At 42.0% G+C, this 26791-nt stretch overlaps 1 protein-coding gene across 1 annotated transcript in view; it reads left to right on the top strand.

Annotated features, from left to right (window-relative positions):
• Positions 1–254: 254 nt before the first annotated feature.
• PGGT1B (protein geranylgeranyltransferase type I subunit beta) overlaps positions 255–26791 on the top strand; it is a 67003-nt gene continuing 40466 nt past the window's right edge. The window contains exons 1-2 of the mRNA XM_084629050.1: positions 255–429; positions 6963–7081. Of these exons, the coding sequence (XP_084485176.1) occupies positions 296–429; positions 6963–7081 (253 nt within the window). The 5' untranslated portion in view covers positions 255–295. The remainder of the gene's footprint in view (positions 430–6962; positions 7082–26791) is intronic.

The following is a 26791-nucleotide window of genomic DNA, read 5'->3' as shown; positions in this document are numbered from 1 at the left end:
TGATGCTCCCATAATTCATTCCACCGCGCAGTGATCACAGGAGAAGTGGCTCTACTTCGCTTGGGCGCCTGAATGGACCACAGCGGGCAGGCACGTGGCAAGTCACGTTCTGGCCACGCCTCCAAAAACCAGCTAGCCAGCTTGCGGCCCGGGCCGTCAGTGTTGCGTCCTTGAGTCACGAAGACCACGTTACCCTCGAGATCACGTGAGCCATCGCGCGTTGCTCGCGCCGGATGTGGCTGGTGACGCAGATTGTGCGCGCCGGGTGGCTGCCAGGGTGGGGAGGGCGGATAAGATGGCGGCGCCAGAGGAGGATCCGGGCATTGGGGATGAGGAGCGGTTGGATTTCCTGAAGGAGCGGCACGTGCGCTTCTTCCAGCGCTGCCTGCAGATCCTGCCCGAGAGATACTCGTCCCTGGAGACTAGCAGGTACCGGCCCGGTTGGGAAGGCGCTGGGGGGAGAGGGCCGCAAAGTGGGGGGAGTGCGTGCGGGGCTGAGGGGGGGGGCCGTTGGAGCTGTCCTAGGGCCCGTCACATCGAGGCGCCTCCAGGTCGGATTCTGGTCGTAGCCGACTCGCGGACGGGGGGTCCGGCCCGCTCGCGTCTCGGCCACTCTGAGGCCCTAGCGCTGGGGTCTGGTCTGTGACACAGTCTCTGGATCTAGTTTCCACGCGTCCAGCTTCCGGGCAGGCCTCAGCGCAGCCGCTCGCACCTGATCCCGTTAGCGCGCGGGTACCGGACAGGCGGTTCGCAGCTCCTGCTGCTCAGGGACAGCTCGTGCGGGGGCTCTGGGTAGCGTGCGTTGAGCTGCTCTTTCCCTCCTGCGGGTGGCCGCGCCAGCCTGTGGTGGGAAAACGGCCGCCGTTGCACGATCGCCAGTGCAGCTGCCCTGCTGGTAGTAATCGCGGGCGGGAGGGGGGTGTACGTAGGGCATACCTGTTCCTACCAAAATGTTTTCTGATCATGAAAGTTTGGATGTCACTGTGCTAAAATACTATTGCTCTTTCTAAACTAGTATTCCTACGAGTGTTAGAGCAGCGATGTGAGAGCATTTGCAAATACTAGTGTAGTCAGGGCTGCAGTTTATATCCTCCTAAGGCCATCTGGGACAAAAGTAGCTAAGAGAAAGGTAAGTAGGTGATCCTTCCAGTCCTTGTGGCTGTTCTCCTCACACTGGAAGGAGCTCCTCCCTGCTGTGTGTACTTAAGGTCAGCAGGCATGCAGGTTGGATTAATTAAGTCACTTGTTTTAAAGCAATAATTTAAATTATAATCTGAGTTTTGTTTTCCACGTGTACTTTGAATCTTGAGAAAATGAAATCTCATTGGTTGATGTAGCCATTAAGATGTCAGTTATATTTACAACTGAATATAGTCATTGCCCTAGTTTTGATCATTCTTTTTGCTAACCAGGAGAATGCACTATACTTGTACATCTGTTAAAGTAACTGGAGAGCTCAATGTACATTATTCAGGTACAAAATGCAGAAATTAAGTACTATGGTGGAAACTGGTGGATGATGTATTTCTTATTTACTAGATACCTAACTTTTTGATCATGACTAATTCCAAGCTGCATTTGGATGGAAATTGGAATCCTATTTAAAATGCCCAAAGCCAAGATTTTTAACTTTTGTATTAACTGAGTTAATTAAAATTATTAGATTTTCCCCCCTACTTTAATTGTTTAAATCCACATTAGAAATTACACTCTGAACAATTCTAGGTTACTTTGATGAATGGCTTCAAGCATTTTGCTAACCTGATATCAAAAATAAAGAAGGCAAAAGTTGTTCTGTACTGGCTGAAAGTACTGATATTTTGGGTGTGGGGGAAGGGTAAATACTATCATTCACTCCATTATAAAGAGTGGAAATTATTTAACTGTTTAATGTAGTAGGTGACATACTGTGCTATTTATAAGGCTTAGTGTCAGAAGTTAAAGGTGTTTCTCCCTGACTCTGAATATAAAAAGCAGCCATTAACTCATAAAGGTTGAGTTTCAGCATATTAGTTTTTATTTTATTTAAATGATGTGAACAAGCAAGTTTAGACTGTAACATAATTTATCATAAATTTAAAACAAGTTTATTTTTAAAAAAACTTTTAAAGTTTACCCACTCTGGCAGCAAAGAAGATCCACAGAACTTCTGCTCATAGGGAAAACCCCAAATAAACAAATAGGAGGGAAAAGACAGGAAGGTAAAATGCCTGTGGGAGCTTGAGAGCAGATAAGAGAATTTTTATTTCATTTTTTAATCCAAGACATACAGTGATCTATGGGTACGTGACAAAAGGGTGAAATATTCATGAAGTCCTACCTAGAGATGGAACAGACATAATAAGTCACATCTATCACTTTGGGGCCCATATAGGGTGGTTTATTCCTTACGTTGTATTTCATAAGAACATACGAAAGACCATACTGGGTCAGAACAGTGGTTCATGTAGCCCAGTATTCTGTCTTCCAACGGTGGTCAATGCCAGATGCTTCAGAGGGAATGAACAGGACAAGGCAATTATTCCCTTTTGTCCAGTCCCAGGATCTGGCAGTCAGGTGCTTAGGGACACCCAGAGCATGGGGTTGCATCCTGGACTGTCTTGGCTAATAGCCTTTGATGGACCTATCCTCCATGAACTTGCATAATTCTTTTTTGACCACTATACTTTTGATCTTCACAACATCCCCTAGCAATGAGTTCCACAGATTGACCTGTGCGTTGTGTGAAGTAGTTCCTTTTGTTCATTTTAAAGCTGCTATTAATTTCATTGTGTGATCTTTTGTTTTTGTGTTACGTGAAAGGGGTAAATACCACTTCCTTATTCAATTTCTCCACACCATTCATGATTTTATAGACCTCTATCATATCTCCCCTTAGTCGTCTCTTTTCCAAGCTGAATAGTTCCAGTCTTTTTAATCTTTCCTTATATAGAAACTGTTCCATACCCCTAATCATTTTTTGTTGCTTTTCTCTGTACCTTTTCCATTTCCAACATCTTTTTTGAGATGGGGGACAGGAACTGCACGCAGTATTCAAGGTGTGGGCGTACCATGGATTTATCTAGTGGCGTTATTATACTCACTGTCATAAACATGAGGAAAGGGATAGATATTTCTAACATTGTTAGCTTTTTTGGACTGCTGCTGCACATTGAGTGGATGTTTTCAGAAAACTATCTATGATGACTCCAGGATCTCTTTCTTGAGTTGTAACGGCTAATTTATACCCCATCATTTTGTGTGTAAAGGTGGTATTATGTTTTCCTATAAGAATTACTTTGCATTTATCAACATTGAGTTTCATTTGCCATTTGGTCACCCCATCGCCCAGTTTTGTGAGATCCCTTTGTAACCCTTCACAGACTGCTTTGTACTATCTTGAGTAATTTTGTAAAGAGTGCAAACTTTATCACCTCACTCTTTATCCCTTTTTCTAGATCATTTGAGTATGTTGAACAGCACTGGTCCCAGTACAGATTCCTGGGGGACACCACTGTTTACCTCTCTCCATTCTGAAAACATACCCTTTGTTTTTCCTGTCTTTTAACCAGTTACTGATCCATGAGAGGACCTGCCCTCTTATCCCGTGATTGCTTAGTTTGCTTAAGAGGCTTTGGTGAGGGATCTTCTCAAAGGCTTGTGCACTATATGCATTGGATCACCCTTGTCCACATATTTGTTTGACTGTCTCAGAGAATTATGGTGGTTTGGTGAGTCATGATTTCCCTTTACAAAAGCTGTGTTGACTCTTCCCCCCCCCCCCCAACAAATCGTGTTCATCGATGTGTCTAATAATTCTGTTCTTTACTATAGTTTCAACCCGTTTGCCTGCTACTGAAGTTAGGGTTACCGGCCTTTAATTGCCAGGGTTGCCTCGGAACCCTTTTTAAAAAATTGGTGTCACATTAGCCATCCTCCAGACATCTGGAACAGAAGCTAATTTAAATGATAGGTTACATACTATAGGCAGTTGTGCTGCGATTTTCATTTTTGAGTTCCTTCAGAACTTGTGGGTGAATACCATCTGGTGCTGGTGATTTATTACTATTTAATTTATCAGATTGATCTAAAACCTCTTCTTTTGTCATCTCAATCTGGGACAGTTCCACAGATTTGTTCACTAAAAAGAATGGCTCAGGTGTAGGAATCTCCCTCACACATCCTCTGCAGTGAAGGCTGATGCAAAAATTCATTTAGCTTCTCCTCAATGGCCTTATCTTCCTTTAATGCTCTTTTTAGCACCTCAGTCATCCAGTGGCCCCACTAATTGGCAGGTTTCCTGCTTCTGATGTACTTAACTAACAGTAACTTTTTTTTTAATCTTTTGTTAGTTCTTCAAATTCTTTTTTTGGCCTGCCTAGTTATACTTTTACACTTGAATTTCCCAGTATTTGCAACTATCTGGAAGACAGATTTAGACATTGTCCTTTTTCTCCCTTCCTACCATACATTTCATTAATTATATAAATTGTGCAATAGATTAGTGAAGTAGTCTTTGATCTCTGCATTGAAATACCAGTGCAGGTCAAAAGTGAAAATGAGTTTGAAGCTCTTAAAGCTAGTGCTCACTAGACATTTATTGATGTCACCAAAACATTGCACAGTTGGGCATCTAAAATAGCAAGGTTTGGTAAACCATGTTTGGGGTGTATTAGCGGAGTTGTGTTGAAACTTGCATGGAGTCTGTCCGCAATATTTTTGATTAAGCGAGTGCTGGGGCATGATGTTGAAATAACTTCAACTGATTTAACTTATTATCAGTTTGTAACATATTTTTAGGTATTCTACCAACTTTTGGGGTTTATTGGTATTTTCAGGTTTAAATTTTCAACTTAATTAAAAGCAGCGGTATCCTGAACAACTAGAATAAATGGAGAGAATATCTAATTCTCTCTAGCTATTCTGTGCTGCAATAGCAATGGTAACTTTAGTGATAGTTTAGTAATGTAATTCTTACCATCACACTCAGTGCTGTAAGTGCTTGCAGAGCTCTTTTACAAGGAGAAGACCATAAGATCTTCTGTCCCTTGAGTCAAGTCTACTTGAAGTTTGTGATACATCATGGTACTTTTCCTGTGTTGCTTGTTCAACATCTCAAATAGTCATTTTAAAAAGGTTTTTGAATTGTACTTGAAAAATATATCCTCTGTCCATACCTGAGGACCAGGAGTTCTGAGTCTTTTGGTAATCAGTATGGACCTTTTTCTCTAACTTCAGACTGAGGCTTGATTTTTAAAAAAAGAAAAAGAAAGCAGGGGACTCCAAATCAGTACATCTGTTGGACCCCTTCATTTGTACGAGCCTCCTGACTTCATAGATTTCAGTGTGGAGGCAAATGTGTCAAATATATGTTTGACACTTGACTATAAATTGAAATTTATGCAGTACCTGAAGTGGCAGGTGAAACAACCATCACACACTATTTCATAATATTGCCAATTTGATGTTTGTGCCAAAATGGGATGCTGTAAATGAAGTCTATAGATCAGCTTTCCATTTTGTTGACTCAAAATGTTTTTGCTGTGATACTGTTCACAAAGACTAGAGTGGTGGCACAGATATAATCATCTGAAGGTACCACTGTAAGAAGCCTTGAAGGGTTAATCTTGTGCTGCTCAAAGAACTTTGCAGCTCTCTAATTAAAAAGGCCATTTGGCTCCATGGAAGAGTTTTCGGTGGGCAGCCTGCTGTTATAGCTCTATATTTGGATGTGTTTTTGACACTACCATAGAATCATCATTGTTCCCAAATTAGCTTTCGCTTGATTTACCTCAGACATCTTATGTATTTGTACTAATGTGGATGTATGGTATTCCGTGCTTGATATTTCATGACGAGCAAAGATACAGTACTGTCACATGCGGCACTCTTTGAGAAAAGGCACGTTTTAGCAATGTGACCATCTAAGATATTACACGGAAGAAAGTCTTGTCTGAGCACAGCTCAGAAATATGAGTGTGACACTGCTATGCTCTGTTACCAAAACTCCTGCGGCTTTAGAAAGAATATATATGTGCGTGTTCACAGGGGCTGGCTTTGTACTTGAGGTAAAAGAGTACCCATTACATTCTTGTCTCATTTCTACCTCCTTATTCCCAGGAACCTTTTTGAATAATGGTTTTGTTTGATTTGTGTTCCTTCCATTCCTCTTACCCTAATGTCCATTAGCTGTCCTTAACAATTCTCAGTCTATGTGCTTGTGACAAGCCTCTAAGGCAACAGTGTCCAATACCTTCACCACTAGCCACATGTGGCTAATGGGCTATTGAATTATGGCTAATAAGAAAAACTCAAAACCACAAGTGTGGCTAGCATCAAATTTCTATTGGACACCGCTGCTCTAAAGGTATGTCTAAACTGCAATTAAAAACCCCATGGCTGGCCCATGCCAGCTGGCTCAGGCTAAGGGGCTGTTTAATTGCTGTGTAGACCTGTTTAGGCTCATGCTTGAGCCTGGGCTCTAGGATGCTGGGAAGCTGGAGGGTCCCAGAGCTTGGGCTGCAGCCTGAGACCAAACATCTACACTGCAATTAAACAGCTCCTTAACCCGAGCCCTGCAAGCCCGAGTCAGTTGGCAGAGACCCAGGTCAACCTGAGTTGCGGGTGTCATTGCAGCGGAGACATGTCCTCAGAGGCTTGGCTTGCCACTAGCAAGCTAGTATGTTTGATTCACTTTTCTTTCCAGTGCAAATACTTAAATATATGGCACTTCATTAATCATACCAAAGGAAATGTGATTCATGTAATGAAGAGCCTCATTCAAGAGTATAGAAATAAGTAAATTTTAAAACACTGTTGCAGGTAAAGTTCCTTATGTAGAAGCTATACTGTACTTAATGCGTCTCACTCCTCAAGATCAGAAAGTTGAGGTTTATTTTTTTTTTCATTTTTTGTATTAAATTTTGTTAACCTCCAGTGTGAAATTTATGGTGGGAAGTGAAAGTCGTATCTTTTTCTTTTAGGTTGACAATTGCATTTTTCGCACTCTCTGGTCTGGATATGTTGGATTCCTTAGATGTGGTGAACAAAGATGATATAATAGAATGGATTTATTCCCTGCAGGTCCTCCCCACAGAAGACAGTGAGTGAGTTTTTAGCTTTTTTTTCTTTTCTTTTTTTTTATTGTTGACATTAACACCTTTATGTTGCTTCTAGCCCTTGGGAATAGTGCACAGTTTTTTCACAGAAAACCAATGTGACTCAGAACCAGAGGTGCTGAGTACCTGCAACTCCCATTAACTTCAAATAAAAGTTGAGGTTTTTTTTTAAAGCCTCTTTCACCTGACTTTTCAGAAGAATCCAATAGTTTTAACTTTTTTCACCTATTTCAGTTGAAGCCATGAAATGACTTTGAAGATATGAACAAGTAAAATTTTGGTAAACTCTACCATTAACAGTGGGGCAGAACAATTTGTTCTGTGTGGCTTGTAAGGTTTCCTAATCAATAAAGTATGATGGCTTATCGTGTGCTCTTTTCATACTTGAACCAACTGCAGGTGTCTCCTTTAAAGAGTTTGCAGGCTACTTCTATGAAAGAGATGTGTACATCACATGCAGGGGTGGTACTTGTCAGTGATTGTACTGATTTAGCTGCCAACATAGTTATAATTAATGTTAGCAACACCGAAGCAGCTACAGGTCAGGTAGCTACAGGTAAGGAAGCAGTGGAGCAATAATGGGAAATGAAAGATAGCAGCTGTTGAAAATGGGGAGTGGAGGGTTCGGGTACAAAATGGGACAAGCATATTACCTTGCACTTAAAAAAAAGTCTAGTTCTTGGAGGTAGGATAGCTAAATTACCTGTTCTAATATTTTTAGAATGAACCGTACTGTTGCTGTATCCCAGGGAATAGCAGGCAATCCAATTACATTTTCATGACCGTGAGGACTGTTAACCTGTCAGATGCTTTATGATATTTAGCCATTGTGTATATGTGCAAAGTGAGCATGAAATGAACTGTAGTGTTACACTCACCTTATGCTTACTTTGCACATGTGTAAATAACTACAGAGTTTGCAAGATAGTGGAGACCCAAGTGCCAGGGTTATTCTTGGGTTCTATTACTGCCCTCAGTTAATGCCTATAACACATTGACCTACTGGTCATTACAGCTTTGTAACTGAGGGAGATTTGAACTCTTTATGTGTTAAGATCTGCAGGATCAACTTCCATATATGTATGAAAAGTGAAAATATTTAGAGACTCAATTGGAAGTTCCCAAAGGCACAACTATGGACACAAGGTTGTGAGGCAATGTGGTTTAGTGACAAGAAAGTGGGAGACAGCAGACCTAGGTTCCTTTGCAGGCTCTAATACTTGCTCACATTGTAGTCTTGTGCAAGCAAGTTAATGTTGCTGATCAGTGTTTCCATCCATAAAAAAGGGGGATGATATCTACCTTTTTTGATTGCTTGGGTAGAAAGCATATGAGTTGCAAGTATTACTCTGCCACTCTGCCTTCTAAACTATTTGATAAATCTTTCCATGGTTTTATTTATCAATCCAGACTATCAATAATGTCAACTGTTTCTTACATTCTTTTTAGAATAGAATACATCCTACAAATAGAATAAAATATTAATCTCTAATGTATTGTCTAGTCTTTTCATATAGCCAAATTTAACTCTCTTCTCTAAAAACAATTTTGACAAAAAACTGAAGGTTTTTTTTAAAAAAATTGACTTTCTTAACAGAGGCAAAATAACTGATTCCCAGTTTTCCACTGGTATAAAGCATTTGTTCCTCACTCTGGCAGTTCATGAACCATATGACCTATGGTTGTCATTTGGTCTAGCAGATGTTTTTGGCCCTATTCCAGGACTGTCTAGTAGATTCAGGATTTTGGGCAGAGTAGTTTTTAGACCCTTATCTAGTGTATCTTCCAGCAGCTTATCTTATTTTTAAAGGTTTCAGAGTAACAGCCGTGTTAGTCTGTGTTCGCAAAAAGAAAAGGAGTACTTTTGCACCTTAGAGACTAACCAATTTATTTGAGCATAAGCTTTCGGGTGCCACAAGTACTCCTTTTCTTTTTCTTTTTAAAATGATGATAATGCTCCTGTCACTTGTCACTAAGCACACATACATCCTTTCGGTAAGCATACACCATACTGACAGTCTGTCGATCCCTTAAATTAGATCTGAAAACTCATAGATGAAAAGTCAGCTCCCTCATAACAGTTGTGAGAATAGATAGACCTGTAGTGTGCTCTCTAGCTCTGCAGATTCTGGCCTTTTTTAGTCAAAGGAGAATGCCAGAGTCAGGGGCCTTCTAAGAATGGCCAGACACCAACTCCAGTTGTTCAGTTTTAAGGGTTGCTAACAAGGCTGCCTTTGATGCAGTAGCACAATATGTAAAGCTTTTTCAACTTAAAGCCCATAATGGTCTATGGGAATGAGCAGTTAGCAAAAAACACATCTGCGGCAATGCATTTCTATGCTGATGAGTCACAAATCTGTCTCTTCACCAGTAACATTTCCATCCAATCCCTCATCTTGATGTCTTGTCATTTTAACACTAACAAAACAGAATTCCTTATCTTCCCTCTGATTGTCAAGAATACTACTATCTTAACTTGTCACCCAGTCCCAAATATCAAAATTGTTTGACTCCTCCTTTTCCTTTGCCCCACATATCCAGGCCTTATCAAAATCCTGCCCCTCAACACCTCCAGCATCTGTCCTTTCCATTCCCGCAATGAAATCTCCCATTCAGGCTCTTGTTCTTTCACCTTGGCTACTGTGGTTCATTCTCTCTGGCATCTCAAATACGCACATTTGTACAAAATACAGCTGCTAAGCTCTGCTTCCTTGTCTGTTAACTGGATCCTGTAACTTTCCTCTTTGAATTTCTCCACTGACTTCTCATCTGCTAGCACATCAAATTTAAGCTTCCTGTTGCCACCTTCAGAGCTTTACAGAACTCTTCCCCTCCCTAGTCAAGCTTCCTATCTGTTCCCTGCACACAGCTCCTATTCTCAGCCTTGTCCACCATTTGTGAACCTCTAGCACGGTCACCTCTGTACCTTCTTCCTTGAGGCCTCCCACTGCATAGTGCAACCTCTTGAGCTTTTCTGTGTGGGCCATGTAAATCTCACTTCAAGTCACTGAGAGCAGGAATCTTAACTGTGTATAGATCACCTATTTTTGTCTTTTCCTGTATCTGCTTTCATTTGTCCTTTGATTGTGAGTTTCTTGGAGCTGGGGCTGTCGTTGAGCATTTGAAAAGTGTTTGGCATATAAAAGGCATGGCTGTAAATGAAATATTGCTCTTTTGGGAAACATTGTAAGAAGTCACACTTATCTATAAGGCTACTTTTCTGGATAATGAAGTAGGTGGATTAAAATTGTAAATAATAGTAACAGATTGGATATTGGTATCAGTGAGTGTCCAAAAAGGAAAAACTGGAGCCGTTTTAAAAATACCAGCTAAATTGGCAGCTCTTCAAATTTTGAAATGACTCATAATTTTCAGTACATTTCAGCTAGTTAAATTGTATTATGAAATACAGAATAAATGGGTGGCTGAATAATGGGGATAGAATTCTAATTATTTTATCTTCATTGATCTGTTTACTAGAATTCTGTGATGGAATTAATGTTCCTGCTGCTTAATAAATAAAAATAATTCCTGGTCCTTAGTCCCAGATGCATACAGTGTAGCTCAGCTCCCATCTCTTCCTTTAGCAGAGTTCTGACCACTGTTTTGATGGCCCATCCTTTTCCCTGTTGGTCCAGTCTTATAACTCAGATGTAGTGTCACCCCATGAACTAATATATTTTTCCTTATGAATTTTAAACTGCCTTTTTAATGAAGTAGCTACTTTTTGAGTAAAACAGAGCAGATTTGTTCTGAAAATAATCAAATACACCTGTCTAATTAGAGTGAAAACCTATCAAGCTGCTAAACCAAAATGCATCATATAAAAGAACGTCTCGGACAATCGCTTGGTTTCGTAGAAATAATGTCCCATTGCGAGGACTTTGTCACTGAATAAATTGATGCCTCCCACTTTTTATGGGAAAGACAATTTTTTAAAACATTTTTGCGTGCTAAATGAACATTATTATGTTTTCTGGAATGGTAACATTACTGTAAGGTTGACTTAAGTCTTAGTCTTGACCTTGATGTTTGTCTCTTCACTAGTTTCAATTTCAGCTGTTTCCTGCTTACGTACCATTTTCACCTTCCTGAATGAGGGCCTCTGAACAGGGTTCAAAAAAGAAATAGATAAATTCATGGAGGATAGGACCATCAATGGCTATTAGCCAGGATCAGGAGGAATGGTTTCCCTAGCCTCTGTTTGGCAGAAGCTGGGAATGGTTGTTGGAATGGATCACTTGATTACTTGTTCTGTTCATTCCCTCTGAAGCATCTGGGATTGGCCACTGTTGGATGACAGGATACTGAGCTAGATGGCCCTTTGGTCTGATCCAGTGGGATCATTCTTATGTTGCACTCTGTTTTGTATTAAAGGGGTTTTGGTTCTATATATGAAGGATCTGTGAAAATAGATCATGGTATTATATTTTAATTTGGACTGTGGCTCTTCACTTTGGTTGTGTTTTGGTTGCATACATGCAGCAATTTCTAAAAATGTGCCACTAGAATTTTCTAATTGGGAAAAAATAGGTAGAACTCCTGTGCCCACTTAAGCTTGTCTGTACCAAGCTGCCATTTCAGCAATACTTTGTAATTATTCCGCTTTCTTGTGAACATATTTATTTAATAATTAGCGGTGTTCATTACAGACTAATGGTGCACTTCTTGTGTGGTTCATGGCATTCACTCTGCCTTCTTAAAGAAAAGGTCCTGTGTCTGTTTGGAGAGCCTCAACACCCAGGGCTACCACCCTTGAAAGTTATGTAACATTTCAGTTCCTTAATAGAAATTAGTATAAAAGCAAATGTATAGTTAACAGTAGCCTTATGGAAACACTAACGGAAGTTGAAGCTCATAATGGTCCAATTTCACTTTCAGATGTGGTGGGTTTTTTTTTTAAGAAATTGAGTATGTGTATCCTATTGTAGGTTCATGTGTGTCCTGGCTCCCTTTCCACACACCCCCGCCCCCAACTCAGAATCTTTTGCATAGCAGTGTTCAGGGGAGCTGCAGCTGTGTCCTGTGCCTCCTTGTGCTCCACTGTGAGAGTGGAGTGGCCTTGGCCTCCCTCGGTTTCCTCTTACTGCCCAGGGCAGTTAAACAGAACCTGGACTGTGTCCCACCTGTTTCTGAATTGCCTTGAATAAAGTCTTCATTTTATTAATTTCTTCCTTGATCTTGTTGGATGTTGGAAGTTTCCAAAAGAAGAAAGCAATTAGGATGGATGCAGGGAGACCTGTGCACATCCCTATGTATAGTGGGGAAAGGTGCTTTGCACCTGTTGCTAGCTACGGTGTACTTATAGCCCCCTGATTTTAAACCCACCCTTCCTGTGGTGGGTTAATATCCATCATAGATGAATGCCACAGATCCAATGGTAAGAACATTTGATCTCTTCAAAATTCTGCTGGATTTGAAAGTGACCTAGACCAGGTATACACTAGAAACTTTTTGCTGGTATAATAATGTTAGGGGTGTAATTATTTTGTTCGGGGAACTGGAGTAAGCTATACTTGCAAAAGCCTATGCTAAGCAGGTTTGCGAGTATAGCTATTCCAACAAACACTTTCTGGTATAGACTAAACCATAGAGGAGATGACTTTCCTTCCCCATTGAAGGTGTGTTTTGGGGGGTGGGGGTTTTTTTGTGTTGAGGGGAGAATAAAGATCCTATAATGTGAGGTAAAAGCTCAGTTTCTGAGCCTATATGCTGTCATACTTTTAATTTAGGTCTTGGCTACACTTACATTTTTTATAGTGCTCTAAGTTGCTGGCTCAAGAGTGTGAAAAATCACCCACCCCAAGCACAGCAAGTCTGAGCTCTTTAAATCGCTAGTGTAGACAGCGCTTTGAGCTAATCCCCTCATGGAGGTGGATTACCAGGAGTGCTGGGAGAACTCTCTCCCAGCACTCACGCGCGACCACACTTGTACTTCAAAGCGTTGCAGCGGGAGTGTTCCTGTGACAGCGCTTTGAAGTTTCCAGTGTAGCCATGCCCTAAGTTTTGTTACAATGATCCACGTTCTTAGTTCCGGCACTGAAGAAACAGAAAAATATAATTGAATATGTTTGAAGTCATACTTACAACTAAGAATTCTGCTTTTATGTTTACGGTTCAGTTGCCTAACCGGTAGTCGCTTTGACTACTCACATCCAAGCCACAACAGAGGGTTAGATCTAGCCCACTTGAAGTATATATCTGGATACGTGATTGACTCAAACAAATGATTGTTCTTCAGAACCTTAAACAGATTCTAACCCTTAGGCGTGCAAAGATTAGTTCACAACTGGAAGACTGTGTAGTGCTGTCTCAGGCCTCGTTTAGATCTAAAACTTAGTTCGACTTAGCTGCATAGCTCAGAGGTGTGAAAAATTTGCATGCCCTCAGTGACCCAGTTAGGTCAACCTAGCTACCACTTGTCGGAGAGGCAGATTACCTACATAAATGGAAAAAACTCCTGTCGCTGTAGGAAGTGTCCGCTCTGGAGCGGTAGAGTGGCACAGCTGCAGCGCCATAGTTGTGTCGCAATAGTTGATGTTGCTTAGATGTGCCCTGAGTCTCAAACAGTTCAGTGAGAACTACTCTGTTCATTTCAGTGGGGTGTGTTAAGTAGCAGATTTCCAAGTTGTGTGGCTTTTTCAGATAAGTTAAGGTGTTTTTAATTAGCATGTGCTGTTACCACAGTTATACAAACAAACGAGGTAATTGCATGCACAAATGGCAACAAAAGGCAGAAAAAGTGGTGGTAAAGGTGCCCTGTATCAGGTTTTCACTGTATGATGCTTAGTGCAACAGTTTCATAATGACTAACAGTTTAGTTACTACACGGAGGCTTTTTTCATCAGATCTTTGTGTAAAGCTCCCATTGTCACTGGTGGGAGTTCTGGTGTGGCTCAGGGTTAGTGTGTCCCTGCATTTGTAGACTTGGCCCACAATTTAAAACACAATCTGGCCTTTTCCAAGGCAAGAGTTTGACTCCCCTGCGGGGGAAGGGGAGATTGGTTCAGGGAGGGGAATAATTTTGACTTATCCCTTTCACCTGAGCAGAAGATAAGACTTTTTCCAGCTGTCTTTTTTGTTATGATTGTTTATAACTGGAACACTTATAACTGGAACAGTGAGTGGTTATGAACTTCATTTTGATGACTTGTTGCATATTAGTTGATGCTTTAAACTTTCAATAGGCATTCATACTATTAAAACCAAAAATTAACACTAGATGGTGCTATTTCATAACTACATTTAAATTAAATGTTTCAGCTGACAACATGCAGCTTGCTAGAGTCCTTTCACATATTTAAAGACTCAAGGTAATAGCATTTCCTTGTGCCACTGTCAACACATTTTAAAAAAAAAAAAAGACTAAAATCAGAAGGTGGATGAAGAAATATTTTTTTATTGGACCAACTTCTGTTTGTTGAGAGAGCTTTCAGGGTGCACAGAGCTCTTCTTCAGGTCTGGGAAAGGTACTCCTTGTCACAGCTAAATACAAAATTTAACAGTTTAGTGTAAGTAGTTAGCCCATATTCTTAGACCATTGAAGGTCACTTTCACATCCCTGTTCATAGGACAAAAAGGAGGGATTAATGAGTTACAGACAGTTGTAATAAGCTATAAATCTAGGTGTTTTTTTTTATTAAGACCATGATTTTTAGTGTGTAAACAGAGTCAGGATGAGCTCCACCTTGACATCTGGTGGTGAGATGTGGCAAAGAACTTCAGGGGCCGATATCATTTGCATAGGCACACCCACCCTGCCTAGAATGAGGCCATAGCTGCCCAAATGGTCACTTTGGCTGCTATGGGATCCCGAGTGTCTCTGTTATTGGGGCAGGAAGAATACATTGGTATTACCCTGATTATGGGAATCAAGGACAGTGGAACTGTACTTGGCCTTTTGTTATGATGGAGGGACTCGCCATTAACTAAGTAGCACTTGCTAGGCAAGGGACATGGGTTCCAAAACTGTGAATTGAGAGAGGCTGGGGACAGGTATTAATACTTGGTGGCATGGGCCCCTTGGTGAGGGCCTTACATACATCCTCCTCTCTCCACTGTGGAATATTAGAGCTAATTTTGATTCCATTAGGAGTCTAGTTACAGGCTGCTGAGCTCACTTTGGGCTAATGGTGCACCAGCACTGAGACTCCCCTACTACAAGCTGAAATCACAAAAGAGCTAAACTTACTAAGCTGAAATCACTGAGTGTTGTGTTAGGTAGTGGGGGAGCCTGAAGATACATTGTGGAGCAGTTTGTGGGACGGCGAGCAGAGCAATTTGCGGGATGGTGAGCAGAGCAGCTTGTGGAGCAGAGCGGTTTGTTGGATGCCTAGAGCAGCTCATGGGGCGGCTGGAAGAGCGGAGCCCCATGGAGAGGTGGGGCCATCAGCTTTGGACTACGTAAGGTGGCCCTTAAACCTCCACCTTCCCTCCCCCCCCCCACAAATCTCCACCCAGGTTGGGAGGTAAAGCTCTCAGATGAACTTTCAAACTCTGGGGCTGCCCTGACCAGGGACAGAGAGACTTCGGATGATTTTGGGTTGCTGGACTCAAGAACCAAAGGGAAAGGACATGCCCCAATTTGGTTGGGGTGGGTTTTTTGCTCATGGGTCGTGTTATGAATCCTGTTGGTGGTGGTTCCCCAACATAATGCCACAAGGCGCCCAGCGGGGGTGGTATGTATTTGTCCCAGGTCGCTGGGTGGGGGCTCGAGCCAGTTTTGCATTGTGTTATTGGAATGGAACCCCTAGATACTGAACCCGGCCCTTGTTGCTGCCAACTCTGACAGGCAGAAGGGTTACAAGTGTCTAACAAAGTTATCAATTTAAGCTCCCAGAAATCCTGTTTCTGATAGCTTGCTCTTAAATAGTGTCTGGATTTGTTTTATTTTTAAAAATCTTTTTTTTTTAAAAAAGGGAATATTTCTGTCTCCTTCTTGCCAACACCTTTATTAACATCAAGGGAGAGTGGTCGAGCTCTTGTGGAACGCCACCAAGCTACTGCATAAGAAGAAAGTACAACTGATCAGTAACAAAATAGCAGAAGACTTTCTATAGAAAGAATTATATGCATACACTGGAAAATACCAAAAAAAAAAAAAAAAAAAATTGTCTATTCCAGTTTAGCAGTCTCCTTGTTACTTTTAGGCCTGGTCTACACTACACAATTAGGCTTACATCGACCTAATTATGTCAGTGTACACATTACAGCCTTGTCCTGCTAATGTCAGTGCCCTACTACATCTACATAACTCCTCCACGAGAGGCATGGGAGAGCGCTCTCCCAGCACTATTTTAAAAAACAAAAGCAAAAAAAAACTGCCTCCAGGAGGGGAGTAGCTCCCACCACTGGCACCCTACAGCTGGCTCCCACCGCTGGTGCACTGTCTACACTGCCACTTCACAGCGCTGAAACTTGCAGCACTGGGGGGTAGCGGGGTGTTTTTTCACACCCCTGAGTAATAAAGTTGCAGCGCTGTAAAGACAGTGTAGACAAGGCCTTGATGTAGTTAAGGCAACAGGGTACTGTTACTTACTTTGGCTGTTAGCTGTTGTCAATTTCACAGCTGCCATGTTGGAGCCATGAAATTGACAGAAAAGCCAGGCAGCTAGATCCTGGCTGCCTATGGCTTCCCCGATCCCAGCCAGGCTGCTGCCCTGAGGCTCCCTGCTCAGAAAGGTGAGGAGTCCTGGGCAGCTCCTCTTTTCCCACCCCCCGGAGTGGGGAGCTGAGAACCTGGGCAGGCTGCTGGAGTCCTGGCAGGGAGCTATATGGAGCTAAGCGCCCTGACTCTTAACCCACCACGTTGCCCCACCTCAGTTGGTGGAAGTACTCTTGGTGAGGACATGCACCAGTGGGAGAAGGAGAGTGGTGCGACCATCAGCCACTTCAGTAATTGCTCTGGTGGTTGTAAATCAATGTAACCTAGATTGACTTGTTTGTCTTAGACATGCCCTTAGTTATAGTAGGCTAGAAATTCAGAGAGAAGTGGTGTTTCATGTTTGTATCTTTGTCAGATTTGCTGTGTGAACCTCTCTTCAAGGATTTATTGTTGGGTCGTGACGGTTTGAGGAATCTGTCTACGTATGATTAACTATAAGATTCTCATGGAAGTCACAGATTCTCCTTGGGTTTCACGGCAATGGGTACTGGACACTTCTCTCCACTCCCCACGCAGCAGGGCTTGGGCTATCTTCCCTGCATCTGCGCTTCAGTCAGCCTCCCACCACCCATTATTTTTAGTAAAAGTCTCAGGTCACAGGCATCTGTGAATTTTTGTTTGTTGCCTGTGATCTGTCTGAGACTTTTACTAAAAATAGCTGACACAGTTCTAACCTTATGTATGTTACCTGAATTCTGATTGTTGTGGAATTGTTGTATCAGATTCCACATCCACAGAGGAATTCCATCATTTGCTGAGTGGGCTATAGCATGTACTACCAGACATGGGGCAATGGAAAGCCATTACCCTTAACAGTTAAGGTTTGACCGAATAATGGGAGTAGTAAGAGGGTTACCTGAGTGGGGAAACCAGTTTGACCAAGATTCTATGCAGAGAAGTGGAGAGTGGAAAATCACCAGCAGAACAGAAAAAACAGGTTTTTAGAGGGGAACACACACATTCAAGGGGTGCACAGAGCAAGACACAGGAAGCTTGGAGTAGAAGAGAGGAACAGAGAGTTAGTTTGGTAGCAGTGGAGTCCAGGCTAACTGTGAGACCAGCCGAGATCAGAGAAAGCTAGGTGAACTAGAGAGGGAAAGAGGCTCCTTATTTCTGAGGAGAAGGATCCTGGACATCCCAGAGGTGTCTGCCCAAGCCCAAAGAACTTTTCAGAGTGGTGAGGAAACTGAGACAGGGAAAATAAATGTTTATTTTTGTCTTGATATATGCATTTCTCATGCTGCTTAATAAAAAGTAAATAGTGTTTAGAATTGAATGCAAAGCCTGTGTCTGTTTGTTTGTTTTTACTGTCACATGCCCCTGATGAGTTAAACTGCAAACCCAGTGCATCCACACAGCTGAAGTTCTGGGAGAGAGTGTGGAAGCTATGGGGGAACCTGAGAGGTCAGCGCTAGTCCAAGGCGCTAGGCAGTTGGACCATGTTGTCTCGGTTCTCAATAGAGGGTGCTAAACCAAGGTTGCGCTCCAAGTGTGTGCCTAGACACCCCAATTCAGGGGCAGTGCCTTGACTCTGTTCAGATTCAGGAGTCTTAAAGAGCACTCAGAGCCCTGTGAGATGGGCTCCAAATACAACAGCCTAGGGAACGTCTAGCCAGAAGGAAAGCTCTACCAGTGCTCTGTCTATATGTAAAAGATGTATAAATATTTTGGTCTGACTTCTTCATGCCAGAATTGCCCAGCTAAAAGTTAGTTGTTTTCACTTCCTTTTTATCACTTCCTCTGTCAGCTTAAAACCTTCTATTTTTAAACTCTGGAACTGCCACTTGGAATATCACTGTCTAATTGCAATATAGTGATGCAACTCTTGGAAGTATTCACATATTGGGATGAAATACAAATAGCCCTTTTACTTAGGATGACAAGATGTCTCCCTTTGGAATTCCTTAGTCTTGTGTGAGGACCAGTAGAGTGCTGTGCTCCCTTCCCAGGGAGTGAGGGCATTACCTCTATGCTGCCAGCCAGGAAATACCAAAACTCTCGCCTAGTATAGGTCTAGTTGACCAGAAGACTCACTAAAATAAACATCCAAAAATAAGTCAGTCTAGTAGCAGCTTTTTTTAATTGATTAGATACTGGGTTCAGGATTCTGTTTCTGATGTCAAACACCAAAATAGTGTAAGAAAGGAATCTGAAATGCATTCCCTGATGGTTAAAAGTACTGAAAGGGAGATGGAAATTGGGGACTCTAAAAATGAATTTATTTTTAAAACCACGTTTTCTTTGTTTTAGTTGTCGCAGGGTAACTGCATCACTGACCCCTCCTGGTCTCTTTAAGTGCAGCTTCATTCAGGTCTCAGACATCAAGCTGTCTCAGGGTGGAATCTCTTGATCTTCCCACTCTCAGACTGAGACCTAGGCTGTGATCCCAAGTGCTAACTGATTAACTCAGGGCTGCTGAAGTAATTATAGAAGTGTAGGACTGGAAGGGACTTTGAGATGTCATCTCGTAATGTTCATTACTTGCTCCTCTGGAAGCAAAGATCAGTAGTATCCAGTGACCAGACTGCCTTCTTAAAGAAAAGTATTTATTTAGAATCTGAGGGGAAAGGTCTTAAAACGATAAACTATAGGCATGTCTGTCTAGCTTCTTCAAGGTTTATCCCCTGGAATTTTGGGAAGGGTACAACTGCTTCAGACATTCACAACTGCTTCTTCTATCTTGATCTGTTTTTTCCAGGAACAAAACATTCACAACACATCCCCCTCCCCCCTCCTTCTCTCCAAAAAGTCCCTTTAACACTTTAGAGTGGCAGCCGTGTTAGCCTGTATCAGCAAAAACAACGAGGAGTCCTTGTGGCACCTTAGAGACTCACAAATTTATTTGGGCATAAGCTTTCATGGGCTAAGACCCACTTCATCAGATGCATAGAATGAAAAATACAGTAATCAGTATAAATATTACAGCACATGAAAAGATGGGAGTTGCCTTACCAAGTGAGGGGTCAGTGCTAACAAGGACAATTCAATTAAGGTGGAAGTGGCCTATTCTCAACAGTTGACAAGGTGTGAATATCAAAGGAGGAAAATTTATACCTTCAAGTCAGCAGGACTGCTCTGGGTACCCACATGGCCCCACAGTATGCCAACATTTTTTATGGCTGACTTAGAACAACACTTCCTTAGCTCTCCTCCCCTAGTGCTCTTACTTGCACTACATTGATGACTTCATCATATGGACCCAGGGGAACGAGGCCCTTGAGGAATTCCTCCAGGATTTCAACGATTTCCATCCCACCATCAACCTCAGCCTGGACCAGTCCACGCAAGAGATCTACTTCCTGGACACTACAGTGCTAATAAGCGATGGTCACATAATCACCACCCTACACGGAAAACCTACTGACCGCTATTCCTACCTACATGCCTCCAGCTTTCGTCCAGACCACATCACACGATCTATTGTCTACAGCGAAGCTCTAAGATACAACCGCATTTGCTCCGATCTCTCAGACAGAGACAAATACCTACAGGATCTCTATCAAGTGTTCTTAAAACTACAGTACCCACTTGGTGAAGTGAAGAAACAGACTGACAGATCCAGAAGGGTACCCAGAAGTCACCTACTACAGGAGAGGCCCAACGAAGAAAGTAACAGAGCGCCACTAGCTGTCACCTACAGCCCCCAACTAAAACCTCTCCAGTACATCATCAAGGATCTACAACCTATCCTGAAGGATGGTCCCTCACTCTCACAGACCTTGGGAGACAGGCCAGTCCTCGCTTACAAACAGTCCCCCAACCTGAAGCAAATACTCACTGTGACGGGTTGGGTCACAGAAACCCCCTTTGGGACTGCTACTTGATGTGTGTAGACTACCTCTGAGCCTGGTTTCCCTGCCACCATGGGATTTCAGTGCCCTGCCTGGTTTGAGCCAGACACGCTTGCCTGCTGCAAACACAGATCCAGGTCTGAACCACATCCCCCACAAGCTGCAGGCTTAACTGAAAGCAGCTTAAGATGTGCTTCTGTCTCCAGCACTCAGATACCCAACTCCCATTGGGGTCCAAAGCCCAGTAAATCCGTTTTACCCTGTGTAAGCTTTATACAGGGTAAACTCATAAATTGTTTGCCTTCTATAACACTGATAGAGAGAAATGCATAGCTGTTTGACACCCCTCCCCCCCCCCCCCGATGTTAATACATACTCTGGGTTAATAAGTAAAAAATGATTTATATTAAACACAAAAAGTAGGATTTAAGTGGTTCCAAGTAATAACAGAACAAAGTGAATTACCAAGCAAAATAAAATAAAACACGCAAGTCTAAGCCTAATACAGTAAGAAAACTGAATAGAGGCATAGGGGCACCAGTTTAATAATACTGCGTAGGGCCCCATAAATCCTAAGGACAACCCTGCAAGAGGCATTAGACATCCTTCTCATCCCTTGAAGACCTGGACTTCGCAGATCTCCCTCTCCTATCACATATCCAACACCACATACAAGAAAAAACAACTCTACTCAACTGACAGTTTCTCCTCTGCCTCGGTGGATCCTGCGCTTATTGGCGGATTTGCTCACTTCAGAGGTTCATGGCAGCCCTCAGTTTGGCCACTTTTGCTGGTGGCTCAAACCTGCCATTCGCTCAGCTAACTTCATCACTGGCCAGCATGGGGAAAAGGAGAACAATCCCTGCAGTCTCTGCTGGCCTACCTAGTGGGTTGGGGGACAGTCCAGAGACCTTCCCCTCTGGTGGGACTCCCAGTCCAGATCAACTCCTCTTATATAAAATAGGGAGTTGGGGAAGATGGGGGGAACCCGGGCCCACCCTCTACTCCGGGTTCTAGGCCAGGGCCCTGTGGATTGTAGCTGTCTACAGTGTCTTCTGTAACAACTGCGTGACAGCTACAACTCCCTGGGCTACTTCCCCATGGCCTCCCCCAAGCACCTTCTTTATCCTCACAGCAGGATCTTCCTCCTGAAGCCTGATAACACTTGTATTCCTCAGTCCTCCAGCAGCACTCACTCCCTGCTCCTTGTATACCCTCCACTAACTGATCAGAGGTCCTTTTTTAAACCAGGTGTCCTCATTAGTCTGCCTGCCATAATTGATTCTAGTATGTTCTTAATTGGCTCCAGGTGTCTGAATTAGCTTGCCTGTCTTAATTGGTTCTAGCAGGTTCCTGATTGCTCTAGCATAGCCCCTGTTCTGGTCACTCAGGGAACAGAAAACTGCTTATCCAGTGGCCAGTATGTCCACCTTCTACTACTCTGCTGTACCCAACTGGCCTAGGTCTATCACACAATGCATTCAGCCAGCAAATTAGTCTGAAAAATCAACCATAATAAGACATATATCATGACCTTTACTATTGCCTCACCATCACCAGTATGGATAGAGGATTATGTTCTCACCAATGTAGAAACATTCACATACTTGGGCAGCACCATCAGCCAGTACAGTGGAACAAGCCAGGACACCCGGAACAAAATCAGTAAAGCCAGGAACACCTTCAGGAGGTTAAATACAGTCTGGAAATCATCAACATACAAAACCGAACTCAAGATATATCAGAGCTGTGTAATTTCAACATTATTGTATAGTGCAGAATGCTGGGGAATGAGCAAGTATGACCTGTCCAAACTATCTTCGTTCCAGACAACCTTTCTCAGAAAAATCCGTATCTTTTGGCCCAGAACAATCTCAAACCAAGACCCATTGAAACAGTTCAGCCAAGAGGATCTGAGCATCATCATTTCCAGGAGGTGCTGGAGATGGATTGGCCATCTGCTTCAGATGGAAACTGATTCCATCACCAGAGTACCAACAAGATGGACACCTGAAGGCAAGCAAAAACGAGGCCACCTGAAAAGAACATAGCGAAGAGCTGTGGAAGCCGAGCTGAAAAACCTGGGGCACAGCTGTGGAGCCATTGAAAGACTTGCCAGAAACAGTCAGGAGTGGAGGAGCTTTGTCGCTGCCTAAATGCCAGAGGCATAATGGGAACACGAAGATGATGATGATGAAGAATTTCTTTAGCCATATGACCTTATGTCATTAACCATGTCCTCATTCTCCTCTTCCCTCATTGTGTTTCACACTTGTTGCATCAGGTCTAAAATTGAATTATAAAACTTGTTGGGCAGGGGACTCTTGCTATGTGCTTATACGGGGCCCAGCACAATGGGGCCTTCACTGCACCGCTGAGTAACAGAAAACTCCCTAGATCGAGTTTGAGAAACTTGCATCAGTGTAGTTACTGGTGCAAGTTTCTGCTGTAGACATGAGACGCAGATATAAAGTGGGGCATCAACTGGTAAATCACACCAGTGTAAGATGCCTCTGTATCTGTGCACAGTTCATCTGTATTAGGAGCTTACCGTGTAACTACATTGTCTAGTTAGGTTCTCTAATGTAGACAGGGGCTAGGACTTTTAGGTCAGAGCAAAGGATGTAACAGCAAAATTAAGGGCGCTTAAGAACATCTAGTTGAGGGGAATTAGAACACTAACTAGCCTGTTATCTCTAGAGGCCCTTTGAGTCAATCCAGCTATGCTAATACAGCTCAGAGAGGCATATTTGAGCTGTGTAGAGCAATGCTATTCAAAGTGGTGGTCTGCAGACCGGAGCAATCAGCTGCCGGTCCACGGCGAGTTTCCAGGAAAGAAAGAGAAAAATAATTTAAAAATCTCACTGGAATTTCACCAAGAATAATTATCAGTCGATAAAGTCGACAATATTAAATAATATTTTCAGAAGCACATATTATAATATTGATAATTATGCCATAGCGCTACAGCATGTTTTGCATGAGATGCACGAGCGCATGCTTACCCCACTCCTTCACATATAAAGACCCTGCCCCACGGAAGTTACTATCGAGTTGAACAAAGAGCATCATATGGATGTCTGCGTGCTTGTCATTTGGGACCCCGTCCGAGCCCACTGATCTGAGAATGTAAGTACTAATATTATAAATTTTAATAATTTTCTATCCTATCCCGCCGTATCCCTTACGAGGTAGATAGAGACGATTGAGCACCACACACCTATAGCCAAATAAACAGTCCTCACTTCCACTATATCCATATATCATTTCATACACTCTCTTTGTTCTTACTTATCGCCTTCCCCTCTTCTAGAATCAAACCTACATGTTTCTGCCAGGAAGTTCTCTAAATTCCTTGCTTTCTCCATATCCTTCAGACAGGTAAATCTTATTTTTGACATTCATTATTCATTCTTTCCATATGTTCAAACCATCTTAACTTTCCAATTATTACCCTGTTTGCAATTTAATTTTAAAATGTATATTATCTTCTTATCCTAATATTACTTACCCTATTAATCAATGTTCTCCCGCACATATTTCTCAGTAAAAGCATTCCCACTGCATTTATTTGGCTTTCATCCTAATATCATAAATTAAGTATATACCCAGGGTAATGGAATTTATATTCATTATTTTTATGCCTAATTTACAGATGGCGAAGCAAGGTCCAATCGACATATTTATCAAGCAGGCATCCGATTGCTGAACACGCAAGTAATTCTGAATCAGATGACGACAATGTAAATGAAACCGAAGTATTGTCAACAAAAAGAATTCATACTAGCTTTACTCGGAAATATGACTCCTCATACATTCAGTTTGGTTTTGTAGCCACGAATGATGAGGGAGTGCCAAAACCACAGCTCATTATTTGTGGCTATGCGTTGGCTAACGACACAAAGAAGCTGTCAAAACTCAAGAGGCATTTAAATACAAAACATAATGAAATTAGTTCAAAGCCGAAAGAGTTCTTTGAAAGAAAGTATGTTGATTTAAAAGGCTGTCAGAAACAGATCCTTGAAGTGTCACGCATAAATACTTGTGCTTTGCGTTGCTAAGGCTAAAAAGCCATACACAATCGGTGAAACGCTAGTGATAGGGCTGTATTAAAGATGTCTGCATGGAAATGGTGGGCGAGCCGGCAAAGAAAGTGGCTCAGGTGCAACTTTCAAATGACAGTATAGCTCAACGAATTCACAATCTGTCTCACTATATGGAAGATCAGCTCATAGGACAGATTAAATTAGCAATGTACTCTTCTTTGCAACTTGATGAAAGTACAGATGTTGCTAAAATGGCAGTTCTGATGGTGTATGTGCGTTTTGAACATGAGGGTTGTTTGAAGGAAGAGTTTTTTTGTTTTCTGCTTTACTGCCAACAAAAACAGCTAGTTCTGAAGTGCTCAAGACTGTGAGTGACTACTTTGTTAACATGTGGGTTGGATTTCAAGTTTTGTGTAGGCGTATGGTCTGATGGTGCTGCCGCAATGACAGGACGGCATTCCGGAGTGGTTACCCAGATTAAGGCACTTGCAACTGAATGCAAGTCGATGCACTGCTTCCTTCACCGAGAAAGTTTTGCAACAACAAAAATGTCAACAGAACTAAATAGTGCTCAGCGAAGTCGTAAAAATTGTGAGCCATGTAAAGGCAAATGCTTTAAATTTGAGACTATTCGTTGCATTATGTGATGATATTGGAGCTGATCATAAACAGCTCCTATTGCATGCCGATGTACGTTGGTTATCGAGGGGAAAAGTCCTGTCAAGAGTATTTGAGCTCTGAAACAAGCTTGCCGAGTTTCTTCAGGACAAAAAACCAAATTGGTCACAATTGTTCCGAGATGTGGATTCGATAGCCAAGCTCGCTTATTTGGCTGATATCTTTGCCATCTTTAATGATCTCCACACCTCCATGCAGGGAAGGATGGCTTTGTGTCTTACAATGGCAGACAAGGTGGATGGACGGACAGAAACGAAAGCTAGAAACATGGAAGAGTTGAGTGTCAAGAGATTGTTATGACATGTTTCACAAATTAGCGACAATAATCGCCGATGCAGGCGAAGACCTTAATGTTACATCTCTACAAAATGTCATCAGTGAACACTTGACGAATTGGCAGAACGTTTAGAGTTTTACTTTCTAACAGAAGAAGATCCACGGAAAGGGACTGGATGGATCCAAAATCAGTTTATTCCATTGAAAGATGACTTAACTGTTACTGTGGAGGATAAATTGTTGGAGCTGGCTGCTGACGAAGGATTGAAGATGAAGTTTTGAAACTACAACATCACTAACTTCCTTTTGGATAAAAGTAAAAGCAGAATATCCTGAGCTTACTAAAATTGCTCTGAAAACTCTTCTCCCATTTCCTTCAACATACCTCTGCGAGACTGGCTTCTCAACCATGAGTGTCATTAAGATAAAGTACAGGAATAGTATGGATATTCTCCATTGTGCGTGTCACTGTCCTCAATTGAACCACGACTGGATAAGCTGACGAAGAATCAGGCTCACCTTCCCCATTAGTAAAGGTTAAGGTTTAACATGCCTATTGTGTTAATAAAATAGCTTATCAATTTGATATTTTAGTATTGACATATTTTCAAAATTATGTCTTCAATTTAATGTTCCTTTCCATCTTATTTTTTTAACCTTTATTCATTATTTTTGATTTTATTACTTATATATAATGTTTTTTATAATATCTTTGAGACTGCTGGTTTGATTTAATATTTTTTTATTTGTATTGTAATATTTGTTTACAAAATAAACAAAATAATGTCTGCCAGCTTTTATTTTATTCATTATATTGTTTCCGATATAAATTAATATTACGAATGTTCAAATATTTGCTTGGATCATAAACTAATAGTAGTCATTTTATACCATCCACACAGATGCACAGCCTTTCAGTCAGTCTTCAGTGTATTTAAATGGGAACATCTCCACGAGTACGCTACACGTGGTATGCACACTCCCATTCCAATTAATACAGTGAAGAATGTTAGTTTTTCTGATCTGATGTGCTACATGCCTATGCGAGTGCGATAATAATATGGCACAAATATGGTACCGGTGCCTGGCACACTGGGAAAAAAATTGCCAGTCCGCCACATCAGATAGTTTGAGAAGCACTGGTGTAGAGGACCTGGGCTGTACTTGACTTTTGATGGTGTGTGGTATGCATTAGTACTGTACGTCCTAAGTACTCAGATACCATGAAGATCAACACAA

The sequence above is a fragment of the Lepidochelys olivacea genome (genome assembly GCF_965140295.1).
Source record: "Lepidochelys olivacea isolate rLepOli2 genome assembly, chromosome: 5".
NCBI lineage: Eukaryota > Metazoa > Chordata > Testudines > Cheloniidae > Lepidochelys > Lepidochelys olivacea.
Note: the sequence above shows the minus strand (reverse complement) of the source record. Positions and strands in the feature narration are given on the sequence as shown.